This window comes from Notothenia coriiceps, unplaced genomic scaffold (assembly GCF_000735185.1).
Source record: "Notothenia coriiceps isolate Sejong01 unplaced genomic scaffold, NC01 NC01_scaffold00024668, whole genome shotgun sequence".
Lineage (NCBI taxonomy): Eukaryota > Metazoa > Chordata > Actinopteri > Perciformes > Nototheniidae > Notothenia > Notothenia coriiceps.
Genome location: NW_011357369.1, coordinates 1,424,553 through 1,444,997, shown reverse-complemented (window position 1 = coordinate 1,444,997; position 20,445 = coordinate 1,424,553). Strand labels below are relative to the sequence as shown.

General features: G+C 41.3%; 2 protein-coding genes across 2 annotated transcripts in view; one reads left to right on the top strand and one right to left on the bottom strand.

Annotated features, from left to right (window-relative positions):
• The window catches only part of soul3 (heme-binding protein soul3), a 326,159-nt gene extending 312,463 nt beyond the window's left edge, over window positions 1-13,696 (top strand). Inside the window, exon 5 of the mRNA XM_010782905.1 lies at window positions 11,611-13,696. Within this exon, the coding sequence (XP_010781207.1) occupies window positions 11,611-11,782 (172 nt within the window). The 3' untranslated portion in view covers window positions 11,783-13,696. The remainder of the gene's footprint in view (window positions 1-11,610) is intronic.
• The window catches only part of LOC104955675 (Fanconi anemia group M protein homolog), a 430,065-nt gene extending 412,064 nt beyond the window's left edge, over window positions 1-18,001 (bottom strand). The window contains exons 1-4 of the mRNA XM_010783059.1: window positions 17,222-18,001; window positions 16,964-17,136; window positions 16,588-16,665; window positions 16,311-16,469 (exon numbers count right to left, since the gene is read on the bottom strand). Of these exons, the coding sequence (XP_010781361.1) occupies window positions 16,311-16,469; window positions 16,588-16,665; window positions 16,964-17,136; window positions 17,222-17,927 (1,116 nt within the window). The 5' untranslated portion in view covers window positions 17,928-18,001. The remainder of the gene's footprint in view (window positions 1-16,310; window positions 16,470-16,587; window positions 16,666-16,963; window positions 17,137-17,221) is intronic.
• Between the last annotated feature and the right edge of the window lie 2,444 nt (window positions 18,002-20,445).

Here is a 20,445-nt window from a genome sequence, read left to right as displayed (position 1 = left end):
ATTTGTCGTTTTTAGCCGCCTGACGTTGTTCTTCCCACTGCGTTCACGCTAGGCTAACGCTGATTTTAGAGAGATGTTCCAATACCTAAACTGAATTCATATCTTTTTACATTTTTTTTTGGCTTGATTATTTTAATGAATAGGGCTGCTTAATGAAATGTCCAGAGAGATAACGGGCCCTAGAAAACTGATGAAAATTGGGATTTATAAACCAGAACCCAAAGTCTTGCAAATTCCTTAGCTTTGGTGCGACCGAACAGAACTCAAATATAGCAGTTTACAAGGATAGAGAAGCAGAGGCTCGTTTGATAACTTCGTAACCATCACATTTATTCCTCAGATGGTTGGGCAAATCAACTGTCCTGCAGCAAGCAAAGTGTATTTTACATGCTCAGTAATGGAAAGACCGTCAGTTTGCTGGTAGGCAAAAGCAACATGCTAAAGGCAATGGCTAGGCAGTGCTAGCAAAGGCAGCGTGTGAGGCATAATGCTCTTTAGATCGATTAAAATAAACACAACGGATCAACCAAAAGGGTGATCGACCCGCTGCTGCTGAGGAAGACCTTCAGTTGCTCTGGATTTCGCATTCATGTTTTAAAGCTGTGACTTCATTTCCTGCCGGCTTTTTAATTTGATGAAATGCTTTCCTCCCTGGAGACGGTTTCCCACTTAGACTTGTTTTCACCAAATGCTCAATTATAGCAATGTGTGGTTAATTGTTTAATAAATCAGAGTAATCCATGCATGCTGAATGTTTTTTTCAGCGATGAATCTGGAGTTATGTTTTAACCAAAAACTTTTAAACGCGCTAAAAGAGTGGGTATTATGTAATGTTTCATTCTAAAAGGCCATGTTGCGTTCCTTCTGACATTTCAGCTTTAATCGCCAATCTAAGTGTTTCTATCCAGGGCGTATAAAGTATCTGCAGCGCGCCGCGCTCCTGCAGATTTCTCCCCGGAGCACACTGGGGTTCAGCATGACCAAACCAGGAGATTTGTTATGGCAGGAATGTGGAGAACTCACTGGATTTTGATATCTCACGTTATAGGGCTGTGAATAAAATGACGTAAAGAGTGGCCACCAAGCTAACGTGAACATTATTAGTATGAGAGGGTGCTTATCCTATTATCTATCAACAAATTTCTCAACACGACTGCCTCAATACAATCAGTGCTGGTTTAGAAAATACTGAAAACTAAAGAAATATCGTTTTTTCAAGCTCAGACGTTACATTAGCATTGCATTTAGCTGAGCGTTTCATCCAAAGCGATTTTACATAAGTGCATTCGACCAGGAAGACTGGAAAACTGAAGAAAACAGAATCATAGAGAAGTCATCAGGTTTCCATCGAGCGCAAACATTGTCAAGTGCTAACTCAACTGGCTTTAGATAAGAGCCAGCCTTTTATTAGTAATATAAGTGCTTTGTTAATAGTTCATCGCTCGAGAGTGGAGTCTAAAGAGATGAGTTTTCAGTCTGCCGGAAGATGTGTAAGCTTTCTGCCGTCCTGATTTCAATGGGGAGCTCATTCCACCATTTTGGAGCCAGGATAGCAAACCCACGTGTTTTTGCTGATGGGAACTTGGGTCCCCCTCGCAGTGCGGGTGCAGCGAGCCGTTTGGATGGCACACCTGTAGACCAGCCAGGAGGGAGTTGCAGTGGCCTAGGCGTGAGATGACGAGAGCCTGGACCGGAAGCTGCGTCGCTTTCAGGTTACTGAGGAGATCTTCCATTATCCTTTGAGTTTGTATTTTTAACATTGAACTGTTTTACAAATGAACATGTGACTGACTTGTCCAGGAGATGAAGGCTGCTCCTCACACATCTGTGCACACCGTACTACACCACAGTTGCATTTGTTTGTGTCCAGACGGTTTTTCCGTTTCGTTATCCCTGACGTCAGCCTGGAAACGGTTTATAGCTCAAATCTCATGGCTGTTTTCTTCGTATTCAGTAAATTGAACATATTATATACGGATTGGCAATCTCTCTAATCTATTTTCATATTGTCCATGTGTGGTCACTCGAGATCGCAGATAGGTGAACTTCTGCGCTTTCTGCAAGCAACACAGTTTCAAGTTGCATGAAGATGAAACATTTTAAAAGAGTTTGAACATTTTACTTTAAATGTTTAATCTGGCTCCGTTTTATAAGTGTCACTTCTTTCCAACCCTACACCTTCACTTTATAAAGCAGAGCTTCTGTTAAAGTCTGAAGCCAAAGCCAGGATCCACAGAGTTGATTTCTCATGATGAGCAAACTGTTGTGCAATCAGAAGAGAGCACCTTTAGAAATGTAAGTACTTCATCACAGTGCTGTCAAAAGCCCACATTACTTCAGCCTGCGTATTGATTAACAAGATAGCCTGCTTTTGTACAGATAATTAGAGATATTAGAGGGATTCATCAGATGGCAAATCTCTTCTAAGTGTATGTCTAATGCCTGTTCCATAGTTCCCTTCACTTCCTCATCCTTCTCCTGCCTCACTGAGCAGTGCTGGCAGTGGAGCATTTAGCTCTGCAGTCCAACAGACACTTAGAGGATGTTTGGATATGATATATAAGATTAATCACAACTTTAAAACCCTTGAACGCACTGTTGCTCCTTGTATGTTCTGGTTGGTCCACATTTAGACTAAACCATTGGCACATCGTTATTGGCTGTTTCTGGTGTTCTTCCACTCCTATCTGCGGATTTATATCCTTCAGAAAGGTACAGGAACTCATTATCTCCCAAATGGCATTAAGTTCTTCTGCTCCATTTGCCTGGAACCAGTTGCAATAGAGTAATGAGTCCTGAAACCCATTTACGAGTCAGCATTTTACCATTGCCAGTTCCCTCGTCTAGAAGTCGACGGTTCATTTAACGTGTTTCTGGTTGATATCCTCACATAAGGCCTGTGGTACAAGACAAGCTTACGAGATGTTCACGTGTTGTTCTAAGACAGGGGTGGGGAACCTCCGGCCCCCGGGCCGTATACGGCCCGCGAGGCCATTTGATACGGCCTTCGAGGTAATTTATAAACACACGCAAAAAATGTAGGAAATCTAGACCGCAAAATAATTAAACAAGCGAGTGCCTGTTTTTCCTAGCCAAGGTCAGGGTCCTTGAACACAACACGAGCCTAACGTGTCATCACGTGGTATATGTCTCGTCTGACAGGGGTGCAGTTCTGCTGGAGAGCACCAGAACGCGGCTCCAACACTTACAAAATTGCAGTAGGCATAAGGAGCCGTACACATGCCGCAGTTTCTGTGTGGCTGTGTCTTTAGTTGAAAGCCCAGTGGCGATCTGTTCATCTGTCACACTGATCATACAGTCAATAACTTTGTTGTTATTAGCACCCACTTAAATCATGTCCACATGGATATGAAACTAAATACATTTGCACATATCTTGTGTCCATATCTTTCTGTTTTGGTGGTCATGCCACAACCGTGCACGTGAATGCATGCGCGAGTCATGTTGAGATATCTGGATTAAGAGGTTGCTTTTTCTTTGCACGGCATGAAAGAAAGGCGAAATTAATGGGCTGTGATTTTAGTTTTTTANGGCTGTTAAAGTGTGTGTGTGTGTGTGTGTGTGTGTGTGTGTGTGTGTGTGTGTGTGTGTGTGTGTGTGTGTGTGTGTGTGTGTGTGTGTGTGTGTGTGTGTTCACACACACACACACACACACACACACACACACACACACACACACACACACACACACACACACACACACACACACACACACACACACACACTTTAACAGCCAAATAAAGCACAGTAAACACAGCAGCTCTACCTCGGTGGAGTAGAGGCGCTCATAAAGCAGCCGAACAACAAGCTGCCACTCTATCTGAGCACACACACCTCTCAAACCTCACACACTGATTACAGGGTGACCTGTATATGCTGCGTGCTTATAGACTGACATCATAATGTGTGTGTGTGCGGGCGTGAGGAGTAAAAGATTACATGTAATGTGATTATGTAATAAGGATACACACAAAAAAGTAACTGTTATGTTACTTTAACGGAATTCAATTTAAAGTAACCCTTCCTTCCCTGTGAGTGTGTATGTGTATGTGTATGTGTGTGTGTGCGTGTGTGTCACACTAACTAGGACTAGCGGAGCTTCCCTATTGGCTGGCAGTCAAGGCCAGAAGTGTGTGCTGACTGCGGTCAACACAGAACAGCTGACGTGGTCAAACTGTTGACAGAACACAGGGGGACAGGACTGTGTGTGTGTGTGTGTGTGTGTGTGTGTGTGTGTGTGTAGTGTTACTATACTTGTGGGGACCTAAATCTGTCTACACAGTCACGTGTGGGGACTCGCTTCCCGTATGGGGACAAAATGGAGGTCCCCATAAGGGGAATCATTAATTTTAGGGTGAACTTGGTTAGGTTTAGGATTAGGGTTAGGGTAAGGGTAAGTGTTGGTTATGGTTAAGGTTAGGATAAGTCTCCAGGAAATGCATGTAAGTCAATGTAATGTCCCCTGAAGTGATGTATACATGGTATGTGTGTGTGTGTGCGTGCGTGCGTGCGTGCGTGCGTGCGTCCGTGCGTTCGTTCGTGCGTGCAGAGGCATTTCAACTAAAAGTATTTGCTTGATTTTAAACCTCGGAGATGCCACAGAAATGCAAACAGAGATGTGTGTGCCGTGCCACTCGGGTGTCGAAGAGGTCACACTCGGATGAAGAATCCCGGGACGAGCTTCTAGACTCTGCTCCGCGCTGATAACTATTTATAGCCCCGTACAAACGATGAGCGAGCAAATATGGTAATGATGTCATAGGTTAAAAAGGCCTAACAGTGATGCACTCAGCACAGATAAAAAAGGAGCAGGTTATTGCTGGAGATGCAGCTTTCCCCGAGCAAAAATACATTTTGTGAGGTCAGTTATTTTTTTGCATCAACGTCAGTAAGTGGTGGCGTCACAACTTGGGATCATCAAACTCTCTCTTTTTAGTTTATCAAAGAAAAAGAAGTCTCATTAAGATTAGAAATCTATTTTACAAGAGAGTCCTGGGCAAAATGCACAGCTAAAGGCAAAACATTACAAACAAGAACCAAGAACATGTGATGGGTACAATCAGGGACGTCATCATACATCAAAGCATCTACAGGTAGAGTTGCATGCTTCTCATTAAAAAGCATTTTAAAAACTGAAACGATTTCCCTGAATTTCAGTTCATGAAGATCAGTGAGGACATATCTTTGTAGGGCAACCTGGAAGTTAGGAACGCAAGGGCTCGCTTGACAACATCCAATAGAATTTTACCACTGGATTTCAGTATATTGCAGAAAAAAGCTTTTTGACACTCGCACGTTTTGTTCAGCTGGATAATCTCCACATGTGTACACTTCACTTTTGTGATTTTTGAACCGTAAATAAACTCAGCAGAAGTAAAAAAGCTAACAATAGGCTAAAGGAGAGCTACATCACGGTCACATGTCAGTGTGATGACGTTTATGTTGTCACTTGTTAGCGAGCGTCATTTGAATGTCCTAAAGAAGCTTCAGACATTCACCAGTGTTGTATTTACTGACGTATGTGATGTCTTAGAGCAGGGGTGGGGAACCTTTTTCCTCTCAAGGGCCATTTCAATTTTTTCAACATCCTCCGAGGGCCGTACAAATTATTGACCTCTGCTTAAAAAACTAAAATCACAGCCCATTAATTTCGCCTTTCTTTCATGCTGTGCAAAGAAAAAGCAACCTCTTAATCCAGATATCTGACCATGACTCGTGTATGACTCGCGCATGCATTCACGTGCACGGTTGTGGCATGACCACCAAAACAGAAAGATATGGACACAAGATATGTGCAAATGTATTTAGTTTCATATCCATGTGGACATGATTTAAGTGGGTGCTAATAACAACAAAGTTATTGACTGTATGATCAGNTGCAGTAAATGTAATCAGAAATAATGTTTTTAAACATTCTGTACAAGGAATTTTGTTTCTCGACCCAGAGAAGTCCCTCTTTTTCCAGGCCGGTCTCCGCTACTTCTTCCTCACACCCTTGTTTTGTATTGCGTCCTTCTCTTTTCTACTCTTTCCCAAAGGATATCTCACCCTCTCTCTTTTCTTGCCCTCCAACCTTACATATATTGCCCCCTGTCTCTTTTCTCTCTACGCCCTCTCATCTCGTGAGGAATACATCAAGCAGCGTGATTGTCAGTACCAAAAGCGCTCAGCTCATCTGTGGAGTGGTGACCCTTGGTTCGCTCGCGATTTAATTCAATAAGGAGATAAGGGCAAGAGGAGCACAGAGGAAAAAAAGAAAAAGGCGAATCAAAACCACGTTGTGTAATACTGGCCAAGGGTTAGGGAACAACTTAAATTGTGAGGGCTCAATATGCAGTGAGTGTGTCAGGATTTACTGTAGACGTACCAAGTGATGCAAGAAATATTAGAGAAAGAGTGATTTGCTCAAGAAAAAAACTTAAAAATTTGCCACACCAAATGATTATTTACACAATTGAACTGCTGTGAGTTCCTGCATTTCCCAAAAATATAATGTAGGCAACATCACTCCAAAGAACAGGGTTTCTTATTAGATATTTTTTATAAATAAGTTAGCTCTCTGTTAGTATTGTGAGCGGGAGAGTATTTACTCTAAACTCATGAGGCGAATTGCCGGAGTTTACAGGGTTTTCTCTGCACAGAGAACTCGCGTTGGAATGTCTACAATACACGGCGGAGAGATAAAAATTACCTAATACCATAAATTCTTCAGGCAATATGAAAGAGTTGTTTTATCATTATAACATTGAAAAGTAATAAATGAACAGGTAAAGAAATACATTTATCTGAAAAGTTTCCAAAGTCCATACCATAACAAAACGTCGCTAGAAGTATAATTATATAGGAAGGATACCAGGTGTTGGGTGGGACTGGAAGCCACGTAAGTCTCAGGACTTCCACGCTGACACACACACTTGTGATGTAGTAAATACTGTGTGCTTGGCTCTATGTTGCATCATTAACAGGTACAACACACTTCCAAATACAAAATATAAATAACAGGATGAAGGCAACAGCACTCATTGGCCACACTGAAGAATCCTGAGATCAATTGGATAATGCTCTACCGCCACACTTAAAGGAAGTACGTAGAACACGGCTAAGGTTCTACAGGTAATATGGAGTGTGTTAAAATTGTTGTGAACATGGTTTTTTAGTTTTCATTTGTGTCTGTTGTGTAGATGTCATGAACTGAACAGTTTGGTTTAACCTCTAATGTATATCAAAATTTTTTATTTGTATATGTTTTGGGTATGGGATAAAGTCAACACTCATATGAATCATGCAAAACTTCTGGAAAATGAATTTAAGTCATGGACTAAAGTTAAAAGACTGAAAAGTAAGTCCATTCAAGAATCGGTAGCTAGACTTCAAACATTAACATGGTGCTTATTAATCTAAGACAAAACATAACTGTTACCAGATAAGATATACGTCATCGTATTGCAGTATTATATAGAGGTCGCACTACAACTGGAATTTCTCCCTTACAATTTTGATGAGAGTATCATTACAGAAATGCAAAGCTTTGGTTGGGGAACTCTTGTATTGGGGGAAAGTTTGAGAGTTGGCCCAGATGCCATCTTGGACGGCAGCTCTCAGCTATAAAAAGATTTGGTTTAGCTGGGACAGTGCATGTGTGCGTTGTTCCCTTTTGTATTCTCTTCTTGAAGTAGACATTGTTTTCCCATTCTCCTCCTCTCCTCCTTCCCCTTTCTCCTCTCCATGTTCACGGACTTCTCCATCAGGGAACCAGCCATTAAAACTCAATCAATTGCCACATCACACACACCACACTCCCAACAAGAGACTTGTCTCTTAATGTTCATCTCTGGCTTAATGCCAGCATCTCTCCCAGTCTCGCTCTCTGCCGGGCACTGTGTCCCATCTTCTCTCAATGGTTGATCCTGTGGCCTTGTGGCCCGGCACTTGGAATTTAGCTGTCATCCGGATGCAACCCTCTCTGCAAAACAGCGCACACACACACCCACCGGCGCGCGAACTCAGACACCACACAGATGGATTCCCTGTCAGACAGTTTGAGATCCCAATCAGGGACTGTTGGATGGTAGCTGCCCAGATGAGGGCTAAAGGCCATCAAGGGACCCCCAATCCACAATGCAATATCCCCTTCATCCTGACACAATGCACAGACTTATTTGTGTCTATGTATGCCAAAAGTTATACACATCACATAAAGCAAAAAAAGGCACACAATCCGCATGCACAGTCAACTCCAATAAACTGCACTCATTTTATACACCAATGGTATACATATGAATGCCATTAGCCGTGTGCTATATTTTAGAATTTAGACAAGTCTGCGTGTGTCTGCGCGCGCGCGCGGTTGCGTGCGTGCGTGCGTGCGTGTGTGTGTGTTTGTGTGTGGGTGCCCAGTAAGGCCGTTAGGCGCCATCAGGGTGGTCCACGACAATATCTATGGCTAAGCCCGAGTCCCACAGGAACTGGACTGGTGTCTACTCTGTTTCTAAGAGGATCAGCAGAGCCAGCAGAGAGCAAGAAAGGAAAAAGGACGAGTGACTGTCACAGGAATGACGGGGACAAAAAGTGAGTGACACAGATAAAGAAAGAGGGACAGGACACAAAAAAGGGAGAGTTATGAGACGGACAGGGAGGAAGGAGTGAAAAGAAAGGCCACGGTGTTGAGAGCAGACGGTTGGAGGGATGGCTGGAAGGGATGTCAGACAGGATGGAGGAGTGGGTCCCGGCGCATCCATGGGCAGCTCCTGGGATTGTAAGGAGGATTCATTCTGAATAATAGTATTTTTGGTTCCTTCGCTGATGTCGCAGAATGATTTCATCTTTCTAATATGTGCGACACACCCGAAATGCAGTACATTAAAGGAAAATATAACACATTAAAAATGTGTAGTTCACTAAATATCCCACGTATTTTATCGAGAGGCCAGTAGTTTGTCTGTCTGTTGTATTATTTGATTCAGCCTTTGGTTGACACACACAACCACACAGCGCACACACACACACACACACACAGGCACACACACCAGCACACACGCACACAACACACACACACACGACACACACACACATCACACACACACACACATCTACCACACTCGCACACACACACCACACACACACACACACAACACACAACACACACACACACACACACACACACACACACACCACACACACACCTAATACTCAGTCCAGGACCTAACAAATTATTTTTTGAAATAAAAATCTGTACAAACCACTTTATAAAGGGCACTGCAAAGAAAAACAGGACTAAAAACTAAAACACTTTAAGATTGACCATAACTTTTTGAGCTCTAAAGAGGCCTACAAGTTATTCCACCTCTTGAGTATAGTAACAGGAAAGAAGGAATGTCCCTTATCAGTGTTAATGGTTTATCTCATACAATATATGACGTTCCTAGAGGAAACAAATAATATGTTAAAAGCCAAACCCATCCGCATTTCAGGTAGTATAGGCTGCGTTGATTATTTTCACATTTAATTCAGTATTTTCTTGTATAATGATGGAGAGAGAAATAGCGCGCAATGTTATCTTTCTGTGACAGAAGGTTTGGACCGAATTTGTACGGCCTCTCTTTATCCCTTACCATGAACAACAACACTGAATTTCAAGTTCAGTTTTTAACCAGCACTAGCATGTCTCCAACCTGCCAATACGGTTTTATTTTCCCCAAAGTATCCTTCTGCTGGTTATCACTTGCCAAGTATGAGCTGTCAGGTAGATATCATTAATTAGACTGCTTGCTACTATTTACTTGTTGTTAGCTACTTCACTGGTTCACGAGCTCCTGATCAGTGCATTAGATAAAACATTCCACTGTATGCGGCGAGAAACGACGGGGCATTTATTTTCCTCGACCAACCTTTAAAGCAACTGGTAGCTATATGTAATGCTTATTAAGAGAGATCTTGAAGATTGATGCAATCCAAACCAGAGTGGCAGCGAATAATAACAATTACAAGCACAGGTGACACACTTAATGAAAAGCTGATGACTCAGTTCTTAACATGCGATTTAAAGCATATGCTTTAGTAACAATGTATGTCACGTTATAGTGTCTATAACGGCTGAGGAAATGCATCAAATTGTGATAACAAGCGGTACTTTGGTGAGATTAGACAGTTCACAGGCATGCATTTTTCAAATAAAAATCGTACTCATGAGCTGAATAGAACAGAAATGGTTGAAAGAAAAAAACAAATATGTTCATTTCACACACATTTCACAGTTATTTCCCAATACAAACTGTTTTCCTCTCTCAGGTTTCAACTCCACAACACAGACACACACCATATAGCTAGCTCTGCAAGGGACCAAACAGTACATAGAACACAACATGTCTTATCTACAAAAATGCAATACAAGGAAGTCGTTTGAAATTAGACTATGAAAAAATATTATTTGTGGGCTGTTTTTTCTATTGTTAACTCCTCTTCACTGTTTTCAAGTAATGTAAACGACCAATGGGCAGTCAACTCCTTTGTTCACTTTTACTGTAGTATTTAACATAAGATTTCTCGATTCATAATGTGTGTTTATTCCAAATCTGTCCTTTTCTTAAGATACACACTCTCCCCACATATCCTGTTCTCCCCTCTCCCTCTTTTAGACTTTTGCGATCTCATAATTAAGTGGCTTGTTAGTTAGACATAGGTTTGCTGTTAAATGAGTCTCAAGAATCCTTCTCTTCACTATCTAAAGAATTATGAAGGTGTGTGGTGTGTGTGTGTGTGGTGTGTGTGTGTGCGTGGTGCAGTGCAAGTGCGTTGCGTAGACGTGCGTGCGTTGCGTACCATGCTGCGAATGGATCTGGCCCTTCCTACATCCAGGACATGGTTAAACCGTACACCCCAGCACGTGCACTCCGCTCTGCATCAGCCAAACAGCTCGCTGCACCCGCACTGCGAGGGGGACCCAAGTTCCCATCAGCAAAAACTTGTGGGTTTGCTATCCTGGCTCCAAAATGGTGGAATGAGCTCCCCATTAAAATCAGGACAGCAGAAAGCTTACACATCTTCTTCAGACTGAAAACTCATCTCTTTAGACTCCACTTCGATCGATTGAATTACTAACAGAGCACTTATATACTAATAAAGGGCTGGCTTTCTAAAGCCAGTTGAGTAGCACTTGAAATGTTTGGCTCGCCTCTATGAAACCTGATGTACTTATATGATTCTGTTTTCTTCAAGGTTGTATCTTCCTGGTCGAATGCACTTATTGTAAGTTGCTTTGGATAAAAGCGTCAGCTAAATGCAATGTGATGTAATGTAATGAAAAGGATATAATTGTAAATTTAAATGTTAGTGGATGAAGACCAAAACAACCAATTAGTCCACTTAAAAAGGTAGATAGATCTACATTTGATTTAGATACCGTTTCTATCCAAAGGGACTTACAATAAGTGCAAGACAATATAACAACGTTAACTTGTGCTATTCTAAGATAAGCTATCTCTTCTTGTTAGCATTGGTAGCTTACAATAAGCCTTTATGATTATTGATCAATAGTTAGGCCTGTATAAATGTGATTCCTCAAATGTATGCACGACTACATCTCTCTTCTAGGCCCTTCACTGGTCCCACCAATGAAGTGACCATCATTCAGCAGATCAATGCCATGGCTGAGCAGCTAGAGCCCGCTGGCGAGTGCGTCAACGACTCCTTCATGGTGGCCGGCTACACTAACCCTGCTCACGTCAACCGCCAGAACGAGATCTGGTTCCTAGAGCGGCCCTGAGGGACGAGAGAAGATTAAGCATCATTCTTATCTGTGACCCTTGAGCCTCATAAAGACTCCCTTAACACTGCCGCAGCTCAGCTACAGCCTCAGGTGAGGTGCAACCCAGTGTTTAGTCGCCACCTCTACCTGAAACGACCACCAGCCCAGCACACTCCAGACCAGTTGGGGCCATAAAAAAAAAAAACTCAGCCCTTATTCTACCCTCAGTGAATTTTCCATGTTCATTTAGATAGATCCGTATTCCACCCATTAGACCTCAACCAAACCACTGCCATACCCTTCATGGACACAACACAGATATGAAAGTGCAGTATAGCACTCGCTCTTACATTGAGGTGGCAAATAACTTTTCCTAAGCACAGTGCCCTGTAGTTGAAATAGTTTTAACTCTTAAGCGCTGTGTGAACACATGCAACGGCCTGTCTTTCCACAGCGGAGGCAGGTTCCCAGAGGACATGCAGCCTTATCACGCTCCCTTTCTGTTAGTTGCACGGCTACAATGTCTTGTCATGTGGGCTGAAAGTCAATGCACAACAAACACAAACAGACGTGTTTCCCTGTCATTCTCTAGCTAGCTGAGGTGATTTCAACTCTATCACTGTTTATTTGCCGTTTCCTTTATCTCTTGACTACATGATTCACAACAATGTGATGCCAGTCACACTGATATGCTATATTGTTTTAGTAGTAAGTGCAATATATAAAAAAATAAAGTTATGAGAGTTGCTGAGGCACTTAACCTAACCCAATGTATGGTTCAATTAAGCCGCTGACAACACAACCACTTTAAATAAGCTCAACACAACAGGAAACACTAATGAAAACGCACACTATGTGTTTGTTTGAGCATGAATGTACAGCTATATGGAGGGTAACAACTAATGACACATTTCTATAAACCAAACACTGAAAAACTCACTGATTTTACAGCTGAATGACAATCAAAGTATTAATACATCCTTCTCTCGCAAGAAAATGATGCAAGTAAATGCGTTCCTTGTTTCAAATCTATTCACACATAAAATAGTTACTGTGTGCCTCTTATGCTCTTTCTACTTGCTACTATGTGTCAATGTTAGTGCAAACACCACTGCTGCTGAGTAGAGACAATGCAACTAAGAAAAGACGAGTGAAGAGAATATCTTTACTGCGATTATACACTTTATGTTACATAGAAGCTACATTCTGTTTTAGTTCAAACTGTTTAATGTTCTATCACCAATCTAATGAGAGTATATAAAGACGCAGTGAATTAAGTATATATATGTTTATCTTCAATATATTTGTAATTAAAAACTAATGCAATCCAACACAAAGTCATACACATCAAACCAGCTACACCTAGAGTTCACAGTAATATAGAAATGTTTCTGCTTAGGAACTTAACATTTAGTGCTTGGGTGCCAGTGAAATCAAACTGGAAGTGAACTAGCCAAATCATCACTGTGTGATTCACCAGGACAGGGGCATCCTACGAAATGCTTCTGCGGTCAGTTATTGAGGCCTAATAATTGTGTGTAAAATTAAAAAGTGAAATTCAGCTCAAATTGTGAGCAGGTTTGTTTCATTGTATTTAATCCACATAACAAAGATATTAAGAAAGTTAGTTTTGGGTTGGAAAGGTTGCCCAGTCTTAAAGTCAGGCAGTTTTGGTTGACATCAAGATATCCAAATCCAAATAATTGATTTTGCATTAAATGATTGTAGAGTTGACTTGCAAAGCCATTATTCATGTGCGTGGGGTTTCCCTTTAAGAGCCTGGTTATATGGGAACATCAAATGTGAGTTTTTCCTTTCTTTTTGCTTATTGTTTTAGTGTTTTGCAAAAGTGTCCTGTACTGTGAAAATTCAAGTGCAACAGCAAGAGCTACTGTGGTTTTCTTTGTTCAATAAAAACATACTTGTCTCCTGTCTTTTGAAATGTACAGTGACGGGGAGTTTCATTAGGCTCGTATACACAATACACAAGATCTGCATCATGCTGGGAGTATCACTGCAGAAATTAAGTAATATACAGAAGTACAGAGGAGTTCAGGATAAACCTCTAAATACATACAGTTAACTATTTATTTTCATGCTAATGTGACAACTGACCTAGTTAGTTTGATTAAGAAAACATCTTAGCTTCATACCAATACATACCAAGCAGCAAGTACTGTATACTTAATAGATAATGTGGGCTCTATGTAGGCAACAAACACACCTACTTTGTTCCGAAATATATAGCTTAACCTGTTTTGCAAAACAACTGGTGCTCAGTTACTGTAGCATAGTAACATGATGAGTTCTCACAAGAGGGTCACACACACACACACACACTATAGTATATCAGAGTGCAGACTAGTGCACAATACGGTGCAATGTTTGTATGGGATTTCTAACAAAGAACTGTTTGCAGCTGACTCCAAGGTACACAGGAAATAATCTAATAAATATGAAAACACAACTTATATGTTTAAACCGGACACGTGTTAAAGTACAGACTGCTCATGACAGATAGAATATTTTAAAGTAAATAAAACATATTTGTAAACAAATGACTTCCAATGTGTGTGGAATGCCACCAAAACAGAGTCCTATTACACCATAGGTTTCTATCTAGGTTGTAAAAAGGTATGACGGTAGATCAGGTCCGACTTGGACACCGTGGCCTAGATGTTCTCTGAGATTAGACACGTGGTCTACAAAAACCTCTATCCACGCTCAATTAAAACCACAATGCATGGACACAACAAATCATGAGGCCACTTTAAGTGTTATGAGGAATGGTCTCTCTCTAATGTCTGTATTAAAAATGGGCCAAAAGCTAAAAAGGAACAGCACAGACACTGAGCCCCAAAAAAACCTGTCTGCATGACTGGCTAATTTTTTTTGATTTGCTCAGCAATCATGAAATTCCGCTTGAATAACTCCAGTGGTGCTCATTTTACACCCGAGTGCAGCCATATCTGTATTTTGTGTCCTGTCTGATCAAATTAAGAGAGAGCAGGGGGAATTGGAGGTTAACCGGCGGGCTGCAGACGCCATCCCATCAGGGGGGGTAATATAAAGAGAAGGTGAACATTGAAAGTCAAAGCAATTACACATTAATCCAGACACTCTCTATTATTACAAAGATTCCAAAAAAGGATCAGAAATATGGGAATAAAAGGACCAAGAAGACCCAACAGAGCTTATGTACAACAGGTCGAAGCTCTCGAATGCAGGTGTCACATTCCAGCTGCCCAGCCAGTCGAGACAGATGAAGTGTAGCAGCACATTTACAGTACAGTAGACACTGACAGTAATACGAAGAGAGCCTGTAGGGTCCGTTAATAATCCAGAACCATTTAGTCCACCAGCGCTGGAGCCAGACCAATGAGTGGGGAAAGGATGTTGCTTTCATTACATTACATTTAGCTGACGCTTTTATCCAAAGCGACTTACAATAAGTGCATTCGACCAACAAAATACAACCTTGAAGAAAACAGAATCATATAAGTACATCAGGTTTCATAGAGCTAAAACATTTCAAGTGCTACTCAACTGGCTTTAGATAAGTATATAAGTTCTTAGTATATAAGTGCTTTGTTAATAATTCTATCGCTCGAAGTGGAGTCGAAAGAGATGAACTTTCAGGACAAATCAACCAATGTAATATTAAGCGACCCAGGATGAACCACAGAGCCAGAGGAAATATGTGCTGCTGAGAAAAGGATTAAGGCTCAAGTTCTTCTACAACAGAATCAAGCAAACAGCGACCACAAGGTGGCAGCAAAACACCAAGAAAAACTACAAATGTAAGATGCTATAATCTATATATCCATAAATCTATATTTCACTAAAAACAAAGGGGGAATATAAAACTAATGTTTAAATTAAAGTTGAAATGTTTTTGTGTTCTGGTGTGTTACTGTATACAACAGTCATGAATCCAGCAGTGACAATGAAGATTGATTAAAAATATAAATTTATAAAAAAGTAGTTTTGGTAACAACAAGAAAGAAATTCAGTCTTAGTGCTGCAATTGTATAAAAAAAGTGAGCTTCACGTTCTCTTAACCCTGACAGTTATGTCTGATGTTTATTTGTTAAGGGTTTGTACAGGAGTTCAAGTTGAGCGCTTTCAATGCATTTTCTAGGTACCTTAACCAAAAGCGTACAAACTATAAAAGCCTTTATTATCGTATATATTATTGTAAATAGATACTATACATGTAAATGTAATTCAGGAAAAAAAAAGTTTGTTTTGGCAGCTGTTCATATTAACTTTGATTGAATGTTTTATGAGCTCTGCTTCGCTCCACATCTGGTGTGAGACGCCAGGAGACAACCAACAATAATGACGATGGGATTGTTTCAATTAAATGTTTAAAGATTGTTGGCCTACATGAGTGTTGTGTAGTAGAAACACCAGTTTATGTTGCAAATCACACATATTTGAAGGAGAGCACTTGACTTGAAATCAAACATATTCTGAGCAATTTGTAGGAAAAATTAAAAGCATTAAAGAAAAGGAGAAGTTTTGTTAAAATGCTTGTGCCTACCTGCAGGTAGCGCGCCTGGTGAGCAGAAAGAGCCTCTCCCAGGGGAACCACCACTTTCTCCACACTGCGCTGGTGGGAATGGGCCTGGATGTCTGGGCTCTCTTCTGAACGCAGCTCAATGTGGGAGATGAGCAAATTAGAGATCACTGCTTGCACCGCCTGCAGGGAGAGGGAAGGTGGAATCAGATAAGGAAATAGTTAAATAGAGATTTTTGTTATGAGGTCACATTAGGCTAGAGAGAAAAAAGGGATAACAGATATAGGATATTGTTCTTACCTTTGTATCTCCACCTGGGGTTGCACTTAGGGCCAGGATACGGAATTGCAGAGTCTGACTGCCGAGCTGTCTGATCACCTGAGTAACAGGAAAATGAGCCGATGTAAAACATTGTGAGAATTGTATTGCCATAGTCTCAAGTATATTCATTTTCTTTAATGTTAGACAAATTACAGCGAATGAATGAACTAGTATAAAGATCATGGTACTTCGTTACATTAAAGCACGGCCTGCTTTTGATTTTGTCACATTGCCGACAGTAGTTTGATATTACAGCAACAATTGTGAATAAAGTTTCATACTGCTGCAGCAGTCAGCAGTGACACAACACTGAATGGAATGACAAGCTGTGATAATTAGTGAACAGTTTGTGTACCTGACAGTAGGCATGGTTGCCCAGCGCCTTGTGGGCTTCATCGATCACCACACACTTGATCTGCTGGGCCGGGCAGGTGTCTCTGGACAGATCGTTCACCATCACCTGAGGGGTGAGGAAGAAGATACGCTTGTTCCTCCACACCTCCTGTCTGTTCTTTGCTGCTGTGCTGCCTGCAGAAAAAGGAGATGGACTGATTGTTGGTAAAGTATAACAAAAGAAAGATGGGAGCCACAGCCTGTGTGTCATGATTGTTACCTGTCAGCTCAGCCATGTGTGCCTGTGGGATCCCCATCACTTTGTAACAGGCCTCGATCTGCTGAGCCACCAGAGGTTTGGTGGGAGCCATGAATACAATCTTCCCTGATGGATACCAGCGGTAGAAGTTGTACATAACCACAGCGGCTATAAATGTCTTTCCCAGACCAGTGGGAAGACACACCAGTGTGTTCTGAAACAGAGCTGCCTCTGATATCTTCAGCTGGTACTCCCTGAGGGGGTAGTTGGTGGGGTAAATCCATACCTTAGCCGAGGAGCTGTCAAAGCCAGGGAAGTCTGGATAAGTCTGCGCACCTGAGGGGACGGGAGAGAGAGCAGTGCTCTCTGCTGCTACAGGGTTGTCATATTGAAAAGAGTTCCCATTTTCAAGTTGCAGGCTCTTCTCAGCTTCATAAACAGCGACCACCATCAAATCATCGTCATCAAAATCATCTTCATATGCAGGTTTAGGGTCCTCTGTCCTCCTCACTTGGTTTTCTGTTGTGTATGAACACCCCTGCCCTATTTGAGCCCATAGTGGATTGAGAGGAGGATATGTTGTAGCTACCTGAGCAGTGTTCCTTGGGGTTGTTTTGCGCCGTCCAGCAGCTTTCTTGACATCCTGTTTCGGTGGAACAACTTTGTTTTTGGAGACGGATGCACCCCAAGTCTGGAACAATGTCTTCTGATTTGAACCACTACTCATTTTCTTTAGTTAAGGGGAAAAACTTAAAGAAAATGTGCCATGTGACGAGCAGCAACATTGCTAACTGAATACTGGCTGGTACATAAACACAGGGTCACTTCCGCCAACGTTTTACCATAATATAACACCACATACATGACAACGGCTTTACTCCAATCATTTAGGTCGATTACATATAAACACAAGTGTAAAAAGTAATTCCCTGTATTGTCAAGACGACAATATATATTTTTTAAGAACTTAACCGACACACGTTTGGTTGCAAATAAGAAGGAGGCTTTTATTTTGTCAGTGTGACACCGGAAACAAATTAAAAGTTTGAGTTCATCTCCCGCTCTCCGTCATGTAACCATAGTAATGGACAGAAGCGAATGGGAGCATATACTCACCTGTTTTCAGGTAATTATGTTATCTTATTAGCCTACTTCAAACCCGTACAGCCCCACGAAGTGTTTTATACCTACACTAATTCCATTCAGGTGTTTATTTGAGCTATGTTGGGCTTTTTACCTTCTAACTCCAGAAACGGTGCTAATAGTAGCTATTGTTTTTAGCATTTCGCTACTAAAGTAAGTGTTGCAGTTAGCTTGAGGCTACATGTGACATGTTCCTATAGTTACTGTGAATTATTCTCTTCGGTAGGCATCTGCACGTAGATACCTGGTAAGAAATGAAATCCGTAGTGCACGAGAGGACTTTGAGGATATCGTTAAGGAGATTGATGGAGGTTTGACCCATTTACAGTGGAGGGAGACAATCATCCCCATTCCCCACTTCACAGACACTGTAAGTAACTAAATCGGATGTGAGAGTTTACGTTAATCGTTTGAAATCGGTGCTTATTCAAATCATTTACTTACAAAAGTACGAATACCACTCTATTACTAGTAGAAATGTTGAAAATGTTACTTCACTATATGAAAATCTATTTAAATTATTAAAAGTACTTCTATACATTTAGAAACATGTATCCTGTGACTATTAATCTATAATATATTATAACGATTATTATTACTTTAAATGTATTACTATTTTTCATTTCATTTCAAACCTTTATTTATCCAGGTGTATCCAATTGAGATCATTGATCTCTTTTTCAAGGGAGACCTGCTCAAGTAGGTTCCACATGAAACAAACAGAACAACAAAAAGGACATCATACAGCATCATTACAGGGTTTACAATTTACATAACAATTTACATAACTATCCTCATGTGCAGGTACCAACAGCTTCCGATTGAGTAGCATCCAACCGAGCTTTAAAAACATTTAGTGGCACCAGATTGCTCAGTTTCCATTTAAATTGCAGACTATTCCATGACAGTGGAGCTGCGCATCTAAATGCTATCTTCCCTAAGACAGTCCTAGCAGTTGGCACATTTAATAAAACTACAGCATGCGATCTCAGGCAGTAGCCACTTACAATTCGCCGTGAGATCAGGGAGCAGATGTAGGATGGAAGTTTCCCTAACATGGCTTTGTATATGAAAATGTACCAGTGACTGATCCTCCGTACAGTTAGCGAAGGCAAACCAGCCCTTGCATACAGGGTACAGTGATGGCGGGTTAATGCTTTACAGTTTGTCACAAATCTCAGCGCGCTGTGATACACAGCATCTAACTTGGCCAGGCAATTGGCAGGTGCATTCCTATAAATCAAGTCACCATAGTCCAGCACAGGTAAAAAGGTCACAGTGACTAGCCTTTTCCTGGCCTCAAGCGAGAAACAGGACTTCCTGTAGAACAGGGGTGGGGAACCTCTGGCCCCCGGGCCGTATACGGCCCGCGAGACCATTTGGTACGGCCCTCGAGGTAATTTATAAACACACGCAAAAAACTAAAATGTGCAAGAAATCTCAGTAGGGCCTGGCTCATTTCGTGGCATCTGCAGGCAGTGACAAGTACTTCCGGCATCTGCCACAGAGGCCGCTACTCCGTGGTATCTGTGGCAAGTATATGCCACAGATGCCACAACTTGCCGTGGCAAGTATATGCCACAACTTATATGCCACAACTTGCCGTGGCAAGTATATGCCACAACTTGCCGTGACAAGTAAATGCCACAACTTGCCGTGGCAAGTAAATGCCACAAGTTAAGAGTTAAGACAAGGTTTACGGTAGCTGCCACTCGCCTTCCGTAGCAAATGCTGATATTTAAACCCGTATTTATCGCGTAAAATGTCGCTGTTTTGGCATGACTTTATCGGACTGATCTGTACACAAGACTGATGATCTGTTACTGATGGTCTGATCTCTATTTTTCAAAAAGATTAAACATTATATGTTCTATAGATTTTACTTGGAGAACGTGGTTTGTTAAAATAAATAAACGTGCTATTTTTATGATAATACTCAAGATATATTATTAGTAAATTGACATAAAGATCTAACATTGTTGACCAGAGGTGGGAAATAGGCTAACTTGTATACTCAAGTACTGGACTTGTGATTTAGAAATAGCCTACTTGTGCTTTAGTTGAGTATGTAAATGGTATGTTACGTAGTAGGCTTACCCCAC